Source organism: Triturus cristatus, chromosome 1_1 (assembly GCF_964204655.1).
Source record: "Triturus cristatus chromosome 1_1, aTriCri1.1, whole genome shotgun sequence".
In the NCBI taxonomy this organism is placed as follows: Eukaryota; Metazoa; Chordata; class Amphibia; order Caudata; family Salamandridae; genus Triturus; species Triturus cristatus.
Window position 1 is genome coordinate 845723995 of NC_140579.1, and position 21930 is coordinate 845745924.

Consider the following 21930-nt stretch of genomic DNA (forward strand, 5'->3'; position numbering starts at 1 on the left):
AAGCTCTTTTCCATCTCTTGGTCCTAACTCTGTTGACAGCCCGGAGTTGATTAGGTAAACTGATCTAAATTGGACACAAAAAGCTTTTCTGTCTTTATGTTTGGCTAAAAGAGAAGGTCAGGAATTACACAAACCTTGTGTTCGAGTGTGTATACCATTAAAAACTGTTTGTATGATGCAACCTTATCTTTCCTCTGTATCTAATTGTAACCATCGTTTTTGCTGACACCGAACAAGTCGAATTCACTCTATTGGCTGTTAGCTTTCCCTATGGAATGGAATGAGAGAACAGGTTTAGTACTTTATGACTACAACTGTGTCTCCACAAGATACACTCCATTTTGTTATGTTCTGCGGTTTTTATGACCAACCTCAAAGGGTTTTTATTGTGCCACTTTATAAAATCCGGTGTCGCGTAGTGAGCAAAAGAGCGACGGATTAAACCCAGATCTTTGTGACTGGGGTGAATGTTTACATTGTTCAGCATTCCACCCATCATTTGTTCTTTTTGCTTTTGTCGCCCTAAGTGAGAAGAGTATGCCCAGATGTGGGTCCCATGCTCACTGCGCCACTGGATTCAAGCCAGCCTGGCTGATGAGGGGTGATGCCCTGAAACCGGTCCTGGGATGCTTGTTTCTGGTCCAGGGAGGACCTGGCTTGGCAGTTTGGGCTGGACTGTCCCCAGTTGGAGCAGGATCAAGACTAACCCTGGGCGGACAACTACGCTACGCTTGCGAAGTTTACGTAGTTTGTGCTACTTCGTGCTACGCGAATTGCACGTAGCACAGTGCAAAATCGCGTAGCGTAGTTGCCATTTTTTGCTCTCTCGCGGTCCTCAACGTCAAGTTGGCGACCGCGAGCGAGCAAAATGACATCCCGGCGAGACTTTTTCCTCGTTCGCTATCACCAACATCAAGTTGCCGATCTCCAGCGTGGAAAATAAACCTCCCGGCGAGATTCTCAACGCGGGGAGGTCAGGTTTCTCATTGCGAGAGGTCGCGTAAGCTCGCGACCGCTCGCAATGAGAAACTACCAGTCCACGTTGAAAAATCTACTCGAGCGGCAATAAACGACAGCTCGCACTGTGCGAGATGCCGTTTTCAATGATTACACAGTGGGGACAAGCATCCGTCACTGTGCAATCATCGCGAACAGCGCACTACGCAGTTCGCGTAGGGCTACGCATAGCTCGCATAGTGTGCAGTGCACTTCGCGTAGCTACCCATAGCGCTACTACGTGAACTACGCCCAGGGTTAGTCAAGACTGATTTGCATATAGCTGGGTCCAGACTGGGGTGGCATGGTGAGCGAAAGAATAATGGGTTAAACCCAGATCTTTGTGACTGAGGGTGAATGTTTGCATTGTTCAGCATTCCATCCATCATTTGTTCTTTTTACTTTTTAATAATTGACATTTTAACCAAGTGCACCTTGCGATTGTTTTTTTTACAATTTCTGAATTATGATTTTATATATTATTCTGTATACTGTTTTTTATCTGTTGCTGTTAAAATCAAACCGTTACGTGCAAAATGATTTTGTTTTTTGGTTTTTAAGTTTTATATTCGATTATCTTCTATGGATTTTTATAAATTCTGAAATAAATATTACTGATGATGATATTTATTAATTCGTGTAAGGGATTTTGCATAGCACTGCAGGCTGAACTGTGGCTACTTCAAGGTGGTCATCCACACAATCATTTTTAAACTGAAACAAATGTAATGCCAGTTTGAGTTGGCAGATGCAAGGAGAGTCCCCAACGGTCGCTCTCCATTCACTGTCCCGGGTAGGGCATCAGTGAACTTTTATGCATGCTATATTTTTACCAACAGGTGGGTAAAATGGAAATGTTCCATAAATGATCAATGCAAAAAAAAGAGTAGAGTTCCAATACCTGATGGGATGTAGCTATGATCCCAAAAACATTGTCGTGTTTAGGCGCTACAGGTTAATTTTAATAGCATGGCCAATGTTATCTTTTTGTGGGAAAATGTGGGTATTCTTGTGCCCTTGGAAGTGCGTTGGGATTCATGCTGTTTTACTCCCAATCAGTGAGTGGGGTAGATATGCTAGGTATAAAAAAACAGAATATCAAGTATCATATGTCTTTCTTAATTTCTTTGTATTCTTGTGTGCTAGGTGGGCCATCTATGTGGGTTTGACCACATTTAGCTTAATTTCCCAATGTAAAGCCCAAAATAAGCAAACTCCCAAATCCCACCACCCACAATGCACACCACACAGGCCCTAAAGCACATCACGATGTCTAGTTAGACCTATAAATGGTTCAGTGCTCTTGTATGTGTACTGGTTTCTAGTTGTGAAGTATACCAACAGCAGAGACACCTATGAGTGCCAGATTTCAGGGTCCCATCTCTCAAAAATGGTCAGCCCATCTAAAGCTTTCATTTGACACCATCAATCCGGAGAGCATCGGTCACAAGGTGTTATCCAGTCTCAGCCAGGAACTGGGGTCATGGGTCATCATTTTAGAGGCTGGGAAGACTGATCAGACCGATCAGAGTTAGATTGACATGCTGCAGCACACTACCCCATGGTGTAAATGTTAAGGCTTTGTGAGAAGTTGGCCTGGTATATGCTGTTCACTAGTTCTAGTGACCACCTTGTACCATGCCAAGCAACCCTTATGGTGTGGTTGTAAGTCAACCTTTTTGGACTAGCTGCCCTAGTGGTAGCGTAGGCTAAGCAGTCTTTGAGGCTAAACTCGTGATGCGTGTTAAGCCAGCTGTTTTACCAAATGCAACCCCCTTTTATACCAATGAAAGGACACCACACAGATATATATTCAAAATATATATGTATTTATTTATCAAAGTAACCCCTAGTCTCTTTATGAGCACAGGAGCACAAATCGTCAAACAAGATTATCACAGAATACACAGAAGTTGCACTTTATATGGATAGGCCCTGGTGGCCACTCGAACCATATACTAAAATAGTGGTATAAGTACCACGAACAGAAAAGGGAAAAGGCCTAGGGCCTCTAGAATCGCTGGGCCTACAAGGAGCTAACGTCAGTTAGTGACCAGGAGGTCCACGGGTGGCGTGTGCAGAGCAAATAGTCACACGCGTGCTCCCATAGGTTTCAATGGGTGCGTAAAAAGTACAAAGTTACTGCAAAAGGAATCTTCCGGATGACCTAGGAACTTAAGATTTGGAACACAGGCACTAGAGATGTATTACTACACATGGGCACCGGAGTACCAGCTTTACCTCACCCACAGGAAGCGGGTGCATAGGCCTCAAAGTGCGTCGGGTTTCTTCTATCTGTTCCGTTGAGCCTGGGACAAAGATGCTGCAGGCGGTCGGTCGGGAAGAGATGCAGTGGATCCAAGAGTGGATCGGAGATGTTAAAGACCTGTAAGCAGAGGGGACAGTGTTCACAGTCACTAGCCAGTGACCAGCGTGGCACCAGGTGGGTACCAGGCAATGTCGGGTGCAAACAGGAAGGAAGGTGTAGCTTGACTCTGCAGCCACGTGGTCCCTGAAGGTCGACGACGTCCAGGAGTCGAGTCACGAGCTGTCCCACGCAGGCTCTCGCTGTCGGCGGTGTCGGCGACTTGATCGAAGCAAACAAGCCTTGGCAAAAGCAATTGTTGTAGGCAAGGAGTTTAAGCTGATGGTTCTGGCCAGCAAGGTCAGAGGAACTGCTCCTTTGGAGGGGAGCAAGGGCCAGTCTGGAGCAACCAGACCAGCGGTGTTTGTCGTAGATTTCGTCGCCAAGATGGCCACTAGCCAGCGGGCCAGCAACCGGTTAGGCGCGTCGAGTGGCAAAATGCAGAAGGGCCCCACGCAGATCGTGGAGATGCTGGAGGGCTCACCTTTGGTGCAGCTGCTGCTCGAGGGTTGGGCTTCTCAGGACCCAAAGCACAACTTGGAGGGAGCCTCGGTTGTTGCACTGGTCAGCTTGTCGTAGTCGTTTCAAGATGGCTGGCTCCACGTGTCTCGGTGCCTCCACGGGTCTCCTCTTTGCAGGGACTGTGGATCGGGCGGTGAGAGGTCTGGAGGTCCAGGTCTTGTCAGTCTCTGGGCTCGGGCTCCGGCGGGAGGCGGCGGCAAAGCAGACGGTGATTCGCTGGATGGTGCTTGCGTTAGCAAGGTGGTCACTCCCTGACCACAGGGGAGATTTTCTTCAGTCTTCTGTGCAGCAGAATGTCGAAGTTCCCGTCTTCTTCTTAGTTTCAAGTTGATTCCAGGATGTCTGAAGTCTTAGGACACAGCTCCTACCTTTAAGCGGATTCTAGGGGCCGGACTACCTGCTAGGTCCCTCCCTATGGGTGGGACCAGGAAGGGGGGTGGTTACACCCCCAATCCTTTGTCCAGCTCGCCCCAGGCCCGGGACTGGTGTGCCCCAGGACCGGTTTGAACTGGCATATGCACCGAGGCTCCTTGTGAGCCACAGGCATGTCTGGTTTCTTTCAAGCCCTACCTGACCAATACACAAAATCCTGTCTGGGGTGGTGCATGCACCTCCCCTGGCAGGAAACCCTTTGTCCACACCTCCCAAGCTGGAAGGACTCCCAGCAGCAGGAGGGCAGACTTGTGTCTGTGGTGGCAGCATCCATTTTGTGGAGCTGAGGCTATGTCTGATTTTACCCGGGTTTCAGGTACTGTACATGTCGTGTCCCTCTAGAAGGGTGGAATGCTAACCCCGTCGCCAGAATTGGCGAGGGGTTAGTATTCCAATTCGTATGACACCTTACTCGACATGTTTTGATAAAGCCAAACCAAAGATAGCATTTAACCGCGAGGTTCATAATGCACTTAAGAGTATATGGTATGACGATATCTGGAAACAGTAGAAGGAAGTTGTTCCGACCACTGCAGACAGGCTCAGCTCATGCCAGAGCACCATCTCACATGGAACCAAGCACTCTGCCTTCAGGATTGTTAAGGCCTGCCATAGGAGTGACTTATAGGTTACCAGGTGTCCCATTTAAGGTTAGGTATAGGTATACTACACCTAAGTAAGAGGTGATTACACCAACTTACCCCAGCTGAGTGATCAGCCAGTTGTGTCAAATTGTTAGGCCAAGCCTGGGGTGGCATAATACATGCTTCAGCCCTTGGCAGGCCTTGGGTACACCAATGCCCTGGGTACCTAGTGTACACTGGTACAGGGGCTGACAGGGTGATCCAACCAATTGGGTATGTACCTAGGGTACATGGAGTCCATTTTAAAGAGAGAGCAGATGGGCTGAGGTCCTGAATGGCAGGATCTCAGGCCAACTAAGTCGAAAAACCAGCTAGACACTAGGCAAAAATTTGGGGGTAACCATAGTCAGATATCCACCTTCCTACACAACCCCCCCCCAAACGAAGGGAGATAAGGCTGACCTTGACCAGGTAAGCCTATATTGCCCAAGTGGCCATATAAGGAGGAACCAGCACTGGCATGGTTACCCCCTGTCTCATGGTCCACTAAGCGATCCCTCACCCTAAGGGTATCAGAGGGTCTCCACCATAGGGAATCTCTACCTTTGGTGTGTCTTGGCAAAGTAAAAGGCTGGTGTCGAGATGGAGTACTGAAGTGAGTGTCCTCAAAGTGAGACCTCAGCTTCCTCCAATCATCCTTCACCATGGATGCCTTTCTTTCCTTAACTGAGTTGCACTGTGCTCTCAGGGTCAGCCTCTGGCTACCTAAAGCTGGAGGCTGGGTCCCTTTTGTGGGCTTACTGGAGGGACAGGTCAGGTTTGGGGCCCTAAGGTCCCAGGTTTGCCTGTGCCCAACAGAATCCCTCTGGGGGAGGTCCCTAACTACCTGTAAAGGAGATCCCTCAGGAATGTTTTTACCCATCACCTGACTAGGGCTACTAGCCAGGCAATCCTCATTCTTTTGATGGGGGGGTTCTTGTGGACAGGGGCCCTCTGGGGGTCCACTGGCCTCCCTGACCTCTGCAGCCCTGGGCTGACTGAGGCAGGGTAGAGAGAGGCAGGCTACCTGCACCAGACTGGGTCCCACCTTGGAAGGGGCCACTGACATCAGAGGCTCTGCCAGGCCAGGCCTGGCTACCTCTGGGGCAGTTCCTTCACAAGGGGTGAGGTCAGATCCCTGAGGAGGCTGACCTTTTCCTAATGTCTGGGGAGAGGGAGACTTTTCTTCCTCCCCACTACTCTCAGTTTGTGTGGAGTGATCCATTGTTTCAGGCTTCACTACACCTATGTCAGTCTGAGTATAGGCTGAGACCATTACAGCCTTGCCAACCTTTTCAGGGTGGCACTCAGTTTGTGTTTGAGCTGTGACTGTCACAGCTCTGCCAGTCTCTACAGGGAAGTCTGTCTGTGCCTGGGCTGTGGCTACCACTGCCCTTCCAACCTTTTCAGGGAGGAAATCTATTTGGACAGGGGTTGTGAATGGCACAACCCCCCTACCCTTTTGTGAAAGGCCTACCATTTTAGAATGGGTGTCTTGTTCAACTCCAGCCCAAGCTGAGAGTTCTAAGTCATTCCCCAGTAAGCAGTCTACAGGCAAGGTTGGGGACACTGCTACCCTTTTAGGGCCAGTGACCCCTCCCCAGCTGAGACATACCTCTGCCATGGGATGACTGTTCTGTTTGCCATCAATGTTAGTCACCTGGTAGGAGAAACCGGGCAAAAGCTGCTCAGAGGGAACTAGCCAATGGGCCACCATTGTGATGCTAGCCCCAGTGTCTCTGTAGGCCTCAGCTTTTGTACCATTGATGTAGGGCTCCTGTCTGTACCTACCCAAAGTGTTGGGACAGGCAGTGAAGTTGGCAAACCCCATGCCACCATCACAGACAAGAGTGGTTGCTGTAGGGGAATTGGCTAAGCCAGGGTCCCCCTGTGTTCCCCAAGTAAACCCACCCAGATTTCTGGGGGCACTCCCACCACCTGGGGGATTACTGCTGACAGTAATAGGTGGTGTGACAGGAGTAATTGGAGGAACAGTTTTGTTTTTAGCCCTTGGGCAACCGCTGTCAGTTTTCCAATGCCCAGGAGTTTTACACTCATGGCAGTAGGGCTTTTTAGCTGTGGTAGAGGAGGGAGCTTGGGACCCACCACCCTGTGTGGAGTTTTGGGGCCCTGAGGACGGTTTCTCTTTTTCTTTATCCCCACCCTTCTCTTGAGGCTTGGTGGTATCTTTCTTTTGGTCACCACCCTGGTTTTTAGGCCTGATCCTGGTCCTGACCCATTTATCTGCCCTCTTTCCCAATTCTTGGGGAGAGGTCAAATCTGAGTCTACCAGGTGTTGATGGAGAAGCTGGTTTTGACAATTACTTAAAATCTGCTCTCTCATCATCAAATTGTACAATCCTGTATAATCAGACACCTTACTTCCCAGCAACCAACCCTCCAAAGCCTTAGTGGCACATTCCACATATTCAGACCAGTCCTGAGTCTGTGTCTTCTGGGTGTCTCTGAACATTAACCTGTACTGTTCAGTGGTTAAGCCTAACCCATCAACTAGGACACTCTTCAGGACTCTGTAATTTCTGACATCCTCTTCTCTAACAGTGAGGAGTCTATCTCTGCCTCTCCCCTCAAAGGAGAGCCATAAGATTGCTGCCCACTGGTCTTCAGGAACCTGCTGCACTTTGCAGGCTCTCTCAAGAGCAGTCATCCATTTGTGGATGTCATCCCCACTTTTGTAGGGGGGCACAATCTTGGACAGGTTCCTATTGTCAAAGACCCTATCTTTGTCCCTAGGGACATTGCTGCCACCAGTGGGTATAGACCCACTCTCTCTATGCTGCCTAGCCTTGCTCAGTTTTTCTTCCATCAGGGCTACTTCTAGCTCCTGCTTCCTGATCCTCAGCTGGGCTTCCTGCATTCTGGCCTCATGTTCCCTCCTCTGAGGGGTGGTCAGTCTCCTTCTGGAGTGACCTTGAGAGCCTCTAGAGCCATGGGAAGCATTGGAGTCACCTGAGCGATTCCTTTGCCTTCCAAGCCCTGTGTTAAGTCCACTGGGGAGATCCAATGGGGTGAACCCACTGTCAGTCCCCAATAGCCTTAGTTTAGCTGGGCCAAGTATAACACTTGGCACTGGGCTAGTTCTCCCTTCATCCCCACTCACATCTGTATCCCCATCACTTTCTTCCTCTGTGGTAGGCATCCCATCTAAGGGGTGACTATTGGGAAGGGGTACTTCAGTGGCATCTTCAGAAGGGGGGCCTCCTGTTCCTGTCCCTAAGGGGGCTAACTGGGAAGCTTTCTTGAGTGCTCTCTGATTCTCATCATTCTGTAAGAGCTCTCTGAGCTCAGCAGAGTTTGGGTTCTTGGGCTGTTTAAGGCCTCTAAGAGTTGCCAAATGCCTGAGCTCATTCTGATTAAGGGTAGCAAAGCTGGATGGTGCCCTCTGGGGGTCACTCTCAACAGAGATGGGTACAGTGGACCCCTCTGCCCCGGCCATTGCTCTTAAGTGTGGGTGGATGTGTTGCAATCTACCTACACTTGGGTTTACCTACTAAACCTATCTAGTAGTTGTAGTCAGGGTGTGCTACTCCCTTTGCTCTACAACAACTAAGTTCAGTAGAACTTAAGTATATCTAATCTTGTTTTATATGTACCTACAGGTACCTATGTGATCTTTCAATTGGTAACCAAGAGATTACAATGGTAAAACACAGCAAGCTCAAATCCAACCGCTGCTCACCAATGTGAGAAGTTGGCCTGGTATATGCTGTTCACTAGTTCTAGTGACCACCTTGTACCATGCCAAGCAACCCTTATGGTGTGGTTGTAAGTCAACCTTTTTGGACTAGCTGCCCTAGTGGTAGCGTAGGCTAAGCAGTCTTTGAGGCTAAACTCGTGATGCGTGTTAAGCCAGCTGTTTTACCAAATGCAACCCCCTTTTATACCAATGAAAGGACACCACACAGATATATATTCAAAATATATATGTATTTATTTATCAAAGTAACCCCTAGTCTCTTTATGAGCACAGGAGCACAAATCGTCAAACAAGATTATCACAGAATACACAGAAGTTGCACTTTATATGGATAGGCCCTGGTGGCCACTCGAACCATATACTAAAATAGTGGTATAAGTACCACGAACAGAAAAGGGAAAAGGCCTAGGGCCTCTAGAATCGCTGGGCCTACAAGGAGCTAACGTCAGTTAGTGACCAGGAGGTCCACGGGTGGCGTGTGCAGAGCAAATAGTCACACGCGTGCTCCCATAGGTTTCAATGGGTGCGTAAAAAGTACAAAGTTACTGCAAAAGGAATCTTCCGGATGACCTAGGAACTTAAGATTTGGAACACAGGCACTAGAGATGTATTACTACACATGGGCACCGGAGTACCAGCTTTACCTCACCCACAGGAAGCGGGTGCATAGGCCTCAAAGTGCGTCGGGTTTCTTCTATCTGTTCCGTTGAGCCTGGGACAAAGATGCTGCAGGCGGTCGGTCGGGAAGAGATGCAGTGGATCCAAGAGTGGATCGGAGATGTTAAAGACCTGTAAGCAGAGGGGACAGTGTTCACAGTCACTAGCCAGTGACCAGCGTGGCACCAGGTGGGTACCAGGCAATGTCGGGTGCAAACAGGAAGGAAGGTGTAGCTTGACTCTGCAGCCACGTGGTCCCTGAAGGTCGACGACGTCCAGGAGTCGAGTCACGAGCTGTCCCACGCAGGCTCTCGCTGTCGGCGGTGTCGGCGACTTGATCGAAGCAAACAAGCCTTGGCAAAAGCAATTGTTGTAGGCAAGGAGTTTAAGCTGATGGTTCTGGCCAGCAAGGTCAGAGGAACTGCTCCTTTGGAGGGGAGCAAGGGCCAGTCTGGAGCAACCAGACCAGCGGTGTTTGTCGTAGATTTCGTCGCCAAGATGGCCACTAGCCAGCGGGCCAGCAACCGGTTAGGCGCGTCGAGTGGCAAAATGCAGAAGGGCCCCACGCAGATCGTGGAGATGCTGGAGGGCTCACCTTTGGTGCAGCTGCTGCTCGAGGGTTGGGCTTCTCAGGACCCAAAGCACAACTTGGAGGGAGCCTCGGTTGTTGCACTGGTCAGCTTGTCGTAGTCGTTTCAAGATGGCTGGCTCCACGTGTCTCGGTGCCTCCACGGGTCTCCTCTTTGCAGGGACTGTGGATCGGGCGGTGAGAGGTCTGGAGGTCCAGGTCTTGTCAGTCTCTGGGCTCGGGCTCCGGCGGGAGGCGGCGGCAAAGCAGACGGTGATTCGCTGGATGGTGCTTGCGTTAGCAAGGTGGTCACTCCCTGACCACAGGGGAGATTTTCTTCAGTCTTCTGTGCAGCAGAATGTCGAAGTTCCCGTCTTCTTCTTAGTTTCAAGTTGATTCCAGGATGTCTGAAGTCTTAGGACACAGCTCCTACCTTTAAGCGGATTCTAGGGGCCGGACTACCTGCTAGGTCCCTCCCTATGGGTGGGACCAGGAAGGGGGGTGGTTACACCCCCAATCCTTTGTCCAGCTCGCCCCAGGCCCGGGACTGGTGTGCCCCAGGACCGGTTTGAACTGGCATATGCACCGAGGCTCCTTGTGAGCCACAGGCATGTCTGGTTTCTTTCAAGCCCTACCTGACCAATACACAAAATCCTGTCTGGGGTGGTGCATGCACCTCCCCTGGCAGGAAACCCTTTGTCCACACCTCCCAAGCTGGAAGGACTCCCAGCAGCAGGAGGGCAGACTTGTGTCTGTGGTGGCAGCATCCATTTTGTGGAGCTGAGGCTATGTCTGATTTTACCCGGGTTTCAGGTACTGTACATGTCGTGTCCCTCTAGAAGGGTGGAATGCTAACCCCGTCGCCAGAATTGGCGAGGGGTTAGTATTCCAATTCGTATGACACCTTACTCGACATGTTTTGATAAAGCCAAACCAAAGATAGCATTTAACCGCGAGGTTCATAATGCACTTAAGAGTATATGGTATGACGATATCTGGAAACAGTAGAAGGAAGTTGTTCCGACCACTGCAGACAGGCTCAGCTCATGCCAGAGCACCATCTCACATGGAACCAAGCACTCTGCCTTCAGGATTGTTAAGGCCTGCCATAGGAGTGACTTATAGGTTACCAGGTGTCCCATTTAAGGTTAGGTATAGGTATACTACACCTAAGTAAGAGGTGATTACACCAACTTACCCCAGCTGAGTGATCAGCCAGTTGTGTCAAATTGTTAGGCCAAGCCTGGGGTGGCATAATACATGCTTCAGCCCTTGGCAGGCCTTGGGTACACCAATGCCCTGGGTACCTAGTGTACACTGGTACAGGGGCTGACAGGGTGATCCAACCAATTGGGTATGTACCTAGGGTACATGGAGTCCATTTTAAAGAGAGAGCAGATGGGCTGAGGTCCTGAATGGCAGGATCTCAGGCCAACTAAGTCGAAAAACCAGCTAGACACTAGGCAAAAATTTGGGGGTAACCATAGTCAGATATCCACCTTCCTACAGGCTTCCATTTCGCTCTTGCTGGATTTGGATAGACATTGACTTCTCATGACTGTAGGGTACTAGAGGCACAATGCAACCTCACAGGTCTTGGAATGTATCTCTTCAGCTTCTCACCATCTGCTAATGAGGTTTTTATGTAGGAGAGTTTGAGCTAGGAATTAAAGTCCTGATGGCTCCTGACTAAGTCAGCTCTTTGAGGCAGGCTTGAATAAACCTATATATTGAACATTTATGTTAATACGTCCTAGTCATTTTACTGGCACTGACATGCAATATAAAAGTATTGCATGGTCATTGCAATGGAATTTCTAAACATATGCCACCCCTGAAATATAAAGCTTTACTTCTTGACCTCACTACTTGAGTCAAAGGCCAAAACAGTGAGCAGAGGTTCTTGATATATCAGTCATGTGTGCAGAAGTACCCATTCCTTAGGGTACAGAAATAATAGGCAACACCTGTCAAGAGGATTGCCAAGTACCTCTTCAGTGCCCCACTCCATGGATAACTATCACAAAGAGTTAGAGGTCCAATAGAGTTCATTTGTATCCTTGTCCTGTTTTGTACAGAAATTCATAGATCCAAATATTAGTTAAACAATATTGTTTTATTTTTGACGGAACAAGGATATTGTTTCCAAACATTGAACCAAGTTGTATAAAGAGTTAACAGCAAACATGTGTTTCACCCCTTCCTAACGCGCAGGCCTGGGGGTTTCTCAAGGCTGGTAGAGTTGAAAATTGAAGTGTAAGACAAATGTTATACATTCAATAAAATTGAAGGCACCAAGTATGTGTTCTAAACATATTGCATCAAAAGCATAAGATGACCATAGTGTGCCCAAGACCGTGTCAAAATTAAGAACCTCCATCAAAGACAAAAGTATATGAAGAAATGTTCAGGTGGAACACGGTTTCAGGTGAGCAATGCGGTCACAACCTCACTTTTTAAAACAGGGACCTCACTGTGTACAAACTTTCACAGCTGACCTAGTTTGGGGGGGGGAGGAGGGGGGGGAGGAGGAGGAGGAGGAGGAGGACGACGAGGACGAGGACGATGACGTGCTTCGCTCAGCCACGCTCCCGGAGGAGCGTGGCCATCCCAAGTACGGGAACAGTTTTCAGGATGGGTCTGGAGGAGGGAGAACCCTGTGAAGTAAACAGGGTCCCTCGATTGTGCTCCTGCTTGCACCCTGACCTGAGCACATTCACACTTACCCCCTAGACGTGCGTCATGGTTTTTGTGGTGTTCCTTCACTCCCCTTCCATCACTAGCAACAGTGCAGCACCCTCACACCATTCTTCTTGTTTTGTTTTCTGTCCTGAACCCGGGGAGCCCACCTCGCCTGTGACCCGAAGAGGACCAACGGGATGGAGATGGGTTTCACGTAGTAGAAGTGTTTTGGGAGCAATAAAACCTATCTTATCTCAACATAGTTTCTGATCCCTTATTTGCAAACCGCAACAACTGGTGGAGAATGCTGGCATAACGACGTCTGTCAGTACCCCCATGATGGATGCGCTCATTCAGCACCTTGTGAAGGGCAAGGACAAATTAGGTTGGGCCGTGGAGCGGCAGATGACATCAGCCCAGGCCGACCTCGACATGTTTAAGAATACCATTACCGCCCAAATAGAGGGACTACAAAAACTGGTAACAGAGCCAGCGGCCCACGTTCAGGGGGAAACCAGAGGCGTGCCCCATGGACCTTTTGGGGTCTCCCTGCAAAAGTACTTGGCAGGGGGGGGACCCTGACGCATTTTAATTACATTTTGAATGCGCCGCTTGAGCATGTGGGTGGCCTGAAGCGAAGTGGCCCTTCTTTTTGGCCCCCCTGTTGACGGGGGAGGCCCAGGCTGCATATCAGGTGGCAAACACTACAGGAGATACGCCATAGGCTGTGATAAAAGATGTTATTCTGGACCATTTGGGCCTTGATGCAGAGGCATACCGGGTGCGGTTTAGGAAGGAGAAGGGCGCACCAGGGGAAAACCCCAAAACGCTGTTTTTTCACCTCAAAATGGCAGCCGACAAGTGGTTGAGGCCCGGGGTAAGCACAAAGGAAGAAATCATGAACCGTATTTATTTGGAACAGTTCATTGATGCACTCCCCTTTAACACCCAGAGATGGTTAAAGCAGCACCCCCACCTCACACCAGAACAAGCCATCGAAATGGCTACAACATTTTCGAGAGCGCAACCCAGAAACCCTGTATGGGAGGTCGAGAAACCAAGCCGAATCTCCCCCATGAAGTTTGATAGGAGACAACGTCCCTTACCCGAACCAGCTAGAGCGAAACCACAAAAACCCGAGATGCCGACCTCCAGGGGCCCACAGTGTTCCGACTGCAGGGACTGGGGCCATATCGCTCGTCTTTGGCCAAGACGCAAACTAACGGAGGAACCCATGAAAGTGGGTTATGTCCCGAAATCCATCCTATACACGGCCGAGATGGGTAGTGCATTTTATTATGTAAGTGTCCAGGTGAATGGGAGGGCAGTAAAGGCACTGTTAGACTCAGGTTGTAGACAGTCAGTCATACGAGAAGCCCTCATAGAACCAGCCCAAATCCTTCCCCATACGCTCCATCCATGGGGATGTGAAGCCGTATCACCTGCCTTCTGTAACCATTCACCCCCCCTCAAGGGTCTACCTGTAAAGTCCGGTTGGGGGGTTTGTCTCCCTTACCTGAAGAATTAATAATTGGGACAGATAACCCAGACTTACTGGATTTATTCCTCGGGACTATACATGCAGGGGAAACGGGAGGAAGGAGCGTAGACCAAACAGTAACACCTTTGCCTGCCCTTATAACCCCTGAACCATGGCTTCTAGACCGGAGCTTCAAGTTTGCACAGGCTAATGATAGAACCTTATTTAACGCCTGGGAACAAGCACACCAAAAACCAAGACATACAGACTCCCACCTATCCCCATTTCTTTATCAAGGAAGGGTTGCTGTACCGCAAGGGTACTGCGGAGGACTCACCCCAGCTACTCGTCCCAATGACCTTTAGGGATCAAATATTGTTTTTCTCTCACTCCCATCTCACAGCAGGGCACACCGGGATGGAAAAGACAACGCAAAACGTGTTGCGACACTTTTACTGGCCTGGGGTCTACCAGGATATCAAAACACACTGTCAGACCTGTGAGATATGACAGAAGAAAAACACACACCTACCACCGGCAGTACCCTTACAACCTCTGCCTATAATAGGTAACCCATTTGAGAGGGTGGTGATGTGGTAATAGGCCCCCTACCAAAAACACAAAAAGGAAACCTGTATGCTCTGGTAATTGCAGACTATGCGAAAAGGTACCCAGAAGCCTTCCCCTTAAGAGCCCCTACCACTCGCAACATCACAGACAGGCTCATAGAGCTCTTTTCCAGGTAGGCTTTCCGAAGGAAATTTTAACAGACCTGGGCACCCCGTTCATCTCTCGCCTTATGAAGGAAGTCTGTCGCACCTTGGACCTATGGCATATTAGGACTTCCATATATCACCTTGAGACAGATGGCCTCGTCGAGAGGTACAACGGGACTCTGAAGACCACACTGAAGAAAATGCTTACAGTCGAGGGGAAGGAATTGGACCGGTTCTTGCCCCGCTCCCTCTCTGTAATTCGATCCCAAGTCCAGAGTAGTCTTGGCTGTTCATCCTTCGAAATGCTTTACGGGAGGCTACCAAGATCGTTGCTCGAAATGACGAAGGAAGCGTGGGAGAAGGTAGATCGAGACGAAACCCGATGGATGCTGGACTATACCCAGCAACTCAAGACCAAGATAGGGAAGCTGAGAGACCTGGCCTATTCCCATTTAGAACGTAGTAGAGACAAACAAAAAGCCTTTTGCGACAGAGGAAAGAAATGGAGGACTCTGTCCCTGGGCGACTGGGTCCTGGTTCTTCTTCCCTCCTCCACGAAAAAGTGTCAACCAGAATGAAGGGGACCCTATAAGATCGTGGGGATGATAGGGAGAACAACATACCAGGTGCAGATAACGCCCACCCGGAAACAATCATACCACATAAACCTTTTAAAGAAGTGGTTGGGCCCTTTAACCAAATCCGCACATCTAACCTTGTCCTCCGCCTCACCCGGTCTGACCACGCTGGGCCAGCTCATTGTCAACGATGATCTGTCAGAAGGAGAGCGGTCCACCCTCTTTGAAGCCTTGACCCCATTTTCTTCCTTGTACTCCGATACCCCCGGAAAGACGACCTTGGACGAGCATTGCATAGAGACACCTGCGGGAAAGATGATAAAACAAAAACCGTACAGGATCCTGGCCGCAAAAAGGGCTGCCATTAAGAAGGAAGTACAGGACATGCTGAAACTCGGGGTGATTAGACCATCAAAAAGCGAGTGGTATTCCCCAATCGTAATGGTTCCCAAGCCAGACGGGTCTACACGCTTCTGCATGGACTTCAGGGCCCTGAACTCCATCTCTTCTTTTGACGCCTATCCTATCCCCCGGATAGTTGAATTAATTGAAAAACTGGGTGATGCCAGATATATAACCACGTTAGACCTGACCAAAGGCTACTGGCAGGTGCCACTGCGTGAGGAAGATCGTAAGAAAACTGCTTTTTCCACCTCTGAGGGTCTTAATGAGTTTACGGTGCTCCCCTTCGGCCTACACGGAGCACCCGCCACATTCCAACGGCTGATGAATACCGTACTCCAAGACCATCAAGCTTTTTGTTCCGTGTACCTGGATGACATAGTGATATTCAGCAGTACGTGGAAAGACCACCTAGAACATCTACGGACGGTCCTACAAGCCTTGGAACAGGCTAGATTACACATCAACTCTAAGAAATCCCAGGTCGCGTATTAAAAAGTCAAATATCTGGGTTATGTGTTGGGAGATGGAGCGATAACCCCCCAGATGGAGAAGGTGCGAACCATTGCAGAGTCCCCCTTCCCCAGCAATAAAAGAGAGATGAGGGCTTTTCTGGGCTTGATAGGGTATTACCGCCGCTTCATTCCTCGATTCTCAGAAATAGCATCCCCACTAACTGACACCTTAGGCAAAAACGTGAGACCCCAAAGCCTGCTACACCCAACCCAACAGATGTTGGAAGCCTTCCAGACCCTAAAGAAAACCATCACGACCAGCCCAGTGTTGTCATATCCGGACTTTAGTAAACCGTTTACACTACAGACAGATGCCTCTAATCATGGGGTGGGGGCCGTATTGTCCCAGCTTACAGAAGAGGGGGTAGAACACCTGGTGCTATACATAAGCAGGAAGCTATTCCCCCCAGAGAAATCAAGTATCCCACCATCGAGAAGGAATGTTTGGCTGTGAAATGGGCAGTGGACAAGCTGAGGTATTACCTTGAGGGACGTCCTTTTACACTATATGCAGATCATGCTCCTCTACAATGGCTGTGTAGGAACATGGCTCATAACCTGAACATCCTTCGTTGGTTTCTATCACTGCAACCGTTTGCATTCGAGGTGAGGCACCAGAAAGGGACCGACAATGGTAATGCTGATTACCTAATCAGGGTCTTTCCTCTCCCCGATCGGGAGAATCCTGGTGGGGAGTTGTGTAACGAAGAGGGGTTGTCGGGGGCGGAAGATGAAATAAACACTGACTGGTGGACTGTGACACCCGCCCGCCCCTCTTGTCTCCTTACAGCAGGACGAGTGGAATACGTCCTCCCCTCCCTTGCTGGAAGCAATGGCATGTTTTCATAGCTGCGCCTTTAACTGGGGAAGCCCTCTTCGAGAAAACCAACCCCCTGTTGACGTGGACGCACCGGGTCCAATCAGGAGGAGGAACTCCCTGCCGTCAGTGTGTGGAATCACCCGTGAGGAGGAAGGAGGAGATTCGGAGAACGCCATGGACGGAGGAGGCAGGAGGTTGTTGCAGAGAGAGGAGAGTCGCGCGGAGGAAACAGCAGGAATCCCGGGAATGCCAGGAGGCCACTGGCACCGCGCTTCGCCCAGCCATGCTCCCGGAGGAGCGTGGCTATCCCAGGTACGGAAACGGTTTTCAGGGTGGGTTGGGAGGAGGGAGAACCCTGTGAAGTAAACCGAGCCCCTCGATTGCGCTCCTGCTTGCACCCTGACCTGAGCACATTCACAATTACCCCTAGACGTGCGTCATGGTTTTTGCGGTGTTCCTTCACTCCCCTTCCTTCACTAGCAACAGTGCAGCACCCTCACCCCATTCTTCTTGTTTCGTTTTCTGGCCTGAACGCCTGTAACCCGAAGAGGACCAACGGGACGGAGATGGGTTTGGACGCCGAATTCAAGACTGCCATCCCGAACTTTTAAGTTGACAGACTGGCTTCACGTAGGAGACGTGTTTTGGGAGCAATAAAACCTACCTTATCTCGACATAGTTTCCGATCCTTATTTCCAAACCTCAACAGCACCCCTGCGCAGTTTCCTGCCATCGGCCACACAGGTGGTATTCCGACTTTGGATGCAGTCCTTACGTACAATGGGGTTGTGGGGCAGGCTAACTGGGGAAACCCTGCTGTGGCATAATAGCCGATTGCTGCAACTGGCAGCACTCTCTGGCTTTCGTGGGTGGGATAACATAGGGATCTCTACACTAGGAGATGTAATGCGAGGGGTTACCTTGAAATCCTTCCAGGATCGACAGCGAGACTTCCAGATGCCTAAAACTCAATTCTATAAGTACCTCCAGTTTTGGCATGCCATCTCTCCTAGCATATCGGGAATAGAGGCTCTCCCCGAATGTAGCCCCATCGAGGCTAAGGTGTTTATGGGTGATCTGCATGACCATAAGATTGCCAAAATCTATCAGACACGCTTAGAGAAGCGTGGGTTTGCGATCTTGGCCAAATAGATAGGGATGACTGGGCGGATGCGCCTGCCTCCCCTCGGGGGGCGTTGATAGCAACTCGGTTCCGACTTATCCAATTCAAATATTTACATTGGGCCTACTACACCCGACTGAGATTGTGGAAGGCGGGCTTGGTGTCATACCCAATGTGCCTGCAATGTGGTCGGGATGAGGGATCCCTCATTCACGCAGTTTGGCAATACAAAGCGCTCACAAGGTTCTGGAGGGGTGGCAGATCCCCGCCATGTCAAGATTGGTAATCCTGAATATCATGGAGGGTATTGGAGGCAATAGCTATAAAAGACACTTGCTGCTGCTGGGGCTGACTCTAGCTAAAAGAGATATTGCAAAATTGTGGAAGCCGTCGGCCCTACCCTTTATAGCGGCATGGAAGAATGGTCTTGACTTTTATATGGGCTTGGAGATACCACTATTTAAGGCTAGGGGATGCCCGCAAAAGCACCCCAAGATTAGGAAACTATGGGCGGACTACTGGGGTCTGTATTTAGAGCCGGTGCCTCCTTGGAACCATCTTTGCCCTCTCTGACATAGGGGGTCATTGGGCAAGGGATCAAATATATAGCTATTGGACGCATAGATCGGAGTGGACGATGTGATGGCAAAAGAGACGCAGCAGTGGAACAGTGCAAAGGAATGAGGGTCATTTTGTTTATGTTGCTTTGTTTTGTATACTCCTTTTTCTGAGACTATGTAAACTAAGGGTCAGTGACAATGCCTTGAGATGTATATTATGGCAGCTGCCTTCCGGAACCAGGGGCTCTGCCCCATGTATGATCGTTGATACAATAGAAATTTTTAAAAAAAGAGATAAGCTTGTCCTAGTGAAATTACATATAGGACTAAGCCCCAGTAATGGAGATCCCATGTAGTTTTTAGAAGCTCCAGTGATGCACACGTGATTACATGAAGAATACATTTAATGTCAGAGGAACACCGGACTAGGTGAGCCCTGTTCCTTTCGGGTCTTCTAGACTTGGGTCACAGATTGAAACTACTATTCACATATTGTTAAACCTTGGCAGCACTGGGTGGTTAGAAAACTGATATTCTTTGGGCATTCATATGCGGTTTATGATACTCACACTAATGACTATTCTACTACTACTGATACCAAGCACTATTGATTATGATAGCTCAATTTTAACTTTCTTGCGCATAGGGTGATTGGGTCATCGTGACCCAGGGGATGGTTTTCTGACAACACCCTACCTAGGAACTCTGCCCTAAAATTATGTACATCTATAATTGTAGCCCTTATGAAGAATGCTGCGCCATCTGCAGCGTGGGAAGAAACACGTGTTGGTGAGGAGGAGATTGAGAGACATTGTGAAAATAAAGACTGTTGATACCACAGACGCCACGTTGACTTATTTTGGAGTGCTCAGAGACTTAATTTTATACCATTTGAATTTGTTCCAGCAGTGGGAGACATGGTGGCTCTTTCTCCTCCTTGAACACCTGATACTTGATAGCATCTTCAAATAGAGCCATTTGGAGCTATTTCATCACTATAGTGTGCGCACTTTCATCCCCAGCCACCAACCCTGGTTATTATAACAATTGCGTATGTTCATGTGCTTTGTGGTATGAATACACTGTTGGGCACACTATGGTCACCTTGTGTATTCTGATGGATGTATACGGTATAATGTAAGCAAACACAAGGAGATGATGGACGGAGCGCTGAAACTTTTCAGACACTCACCCTCAGTCACAGATCTGGGTTGAATCCATCATCGTTCTTTAGCTCACTCCGCCACCCCAATTCAGACCCAGCTATATGCAAATCAGTCTTGACCCTGTGCCTCATGGTAACAGTCCAGCGAACTGGCAAGCCCTGTCTTCCCTGGACCGGAAACAAGCATCCTGGGACCGGTTTCGGGGTAACACCCCTCATCAGCCAGGCTAGCTTGAATCCAGTAGCAAAGTAAGCAAGGGACCCACGTCTGGGCAAACCAAGGAGATGATGGACGGAGCTCTGAAACTTTTCAGACCCCTTCCCCCCTCAGTCACAGATCTAGGTTGAATCCATCATCTTTCTTTAGCTCACTTCACCCCCCAGTTCAGACCCAGCTATATGCAAATCAGTCTTGACCCCGTGCCTCACGGGAACAGTTCAGACCAAACTGCCACTGGGGTGGTGAAGTGAGCTAAAGAACGATGATGGATCGACCCCAGATCTGTGACTGCGGGTGAGTGTCTGAAAAGTTTCAGCACTCCTTCCATCATCTCCTTGTGTTTGCTATGGAATGCTGTAAACGTGCTGTTTCTACCCTGGTCCTTTTGTAATTATGATATATTGTCTTTGCTATTTAACTATCTGAATAATATTCTAATGCATTGTGCTATGTGTGCTGTTGCTGTTCCTGCCCTTATTTTAATTCTGGATTTGGTTTTGGAGTGGAATGTTTACTACACATACTTGGTGTCGTCTATCTCATTGAATGTATAAAATTTGTCTAGCTCTTTAATTTTCAATTCTATCAGCCATGAGAAAGCCCCATCCCTACCCGCTGGGAAGGGGCGAAACACGTGTTGGCTGTTAGCTCTTCATAGAACTTGTTTCAGTGTTTGGAAACAATACCTTTGTTCCATCAAAATAAACACAATATTGTGAACTAATATTTGAATGTATGAATTTCTGTACAAAACAGGACAAAGATACAAATGAATTCGATTGGACCTCTAACTCTTGGTGACTTAAATGCTGCAGTGGGTAAGAGGTTCTCCTACTTACGAGGCCAATCGAGAATTTTGAAAATTGACCAAATAACAAAGGATTTGCGACCTCTTGTACTTAAGCCCCTCCTTTAGTCTAAACCTGTGGATAGCTGGCCTGACGGCTCCCGTTCTTCTTGCTTTCAGGTGTTTTCTGGGACATGCTTTTAGTGACTTTCACTATTAGGCAGACGGCCCTGCAGATGCCATTTTTCTCTACAGTGCTCCTTTTCTCTTGTTTGCAATAATGAGATCTGAACTGTGCCATAGAGTGGGGAGGGGAAACTCTGAATGGAGGGATTGTGGTGGGAGAGCGTGGAGATCTGCATAAACGTTCACCAGGCCCCACTTCCCTTCATTTCCTACCACACCAAACTGGTTTTTCATGCTAGCCTTCACAGAACATGATTTGTTAGGGTGTGATCTATTGTGAATATATGCTCTGAAACCTGCTGCGTAAATTCTTAACTGGCTTTTTCTTTCTACTATTGTGTTTACCATTGATGTACTTTTGCTGTGCTTTCTACGTTGTTATGATGGGACTCATTGAGACAATTAGATTTTCATTTTTAGCTGCAGTTTTCATAGTTAATATTTTTTGCCTAATGTGTTTTTTGACGCTTGTCATGTCTCAGTTGGGTCAAATGCCCTGATTTTTCTGCCCATCACTGTTTTCCACTCAACAACCCCCATCCACTTAACCCTTAGGGTAATTTAACTGGGCTGTATGTACATCAGGATTACTACAATGTACTCCCCAATGTAAATTCAAATATTAGCTGGCCAAGGTGCACAGGATTCAGTAGGCTAAAACATAGCGGGAAAGGTTTTAGAACAGTTGTGCAAGGCATAATATGACCCCTTCCGCTTTCATTTTTTACTTCTCTGAAACCTGTTTATTTAATAAAATGTGCTAGTAAATGCAGCCCAGGTCTTTTCTCCTCACTCCTTTAATGTGTTTTAATGAA

The 21930-nt window shown here is 48.7% G+C and overlaps 1 protein-coding gene across 6 annotated transcripts in view; it reads left to right on the forward strand.

Annotated features, from left to right (window-relative positions):
* The window catches only part of DCAF11 (DDB1 and CUL4 associated factor 11), a 370711-nt gene that overhangs the window by 62914 nt on the left and 285867 nt on the right, over positions 1–21930 (forward strand). For 2 of the 6 annotated variants that reach the window (XM_085650385.1, XM_085650413.1), the window contains exon 1: positions 17213–17386. The exons of the other annotated variants lie outside the window; for them this stretch is intronic. In XM_085650385.1, the coding sequence (XP_085506511.1) occupies positions 17358–17386 (29 nt within the window). In that variant the 5' untranslated portion in view covers positions 17213–17357. Of the gene's footprint in view, positions 1–17212; positions 17387–21930 lie in introns of those variants that run through there. 6 annotated transcript variants of the gene reach the window in all.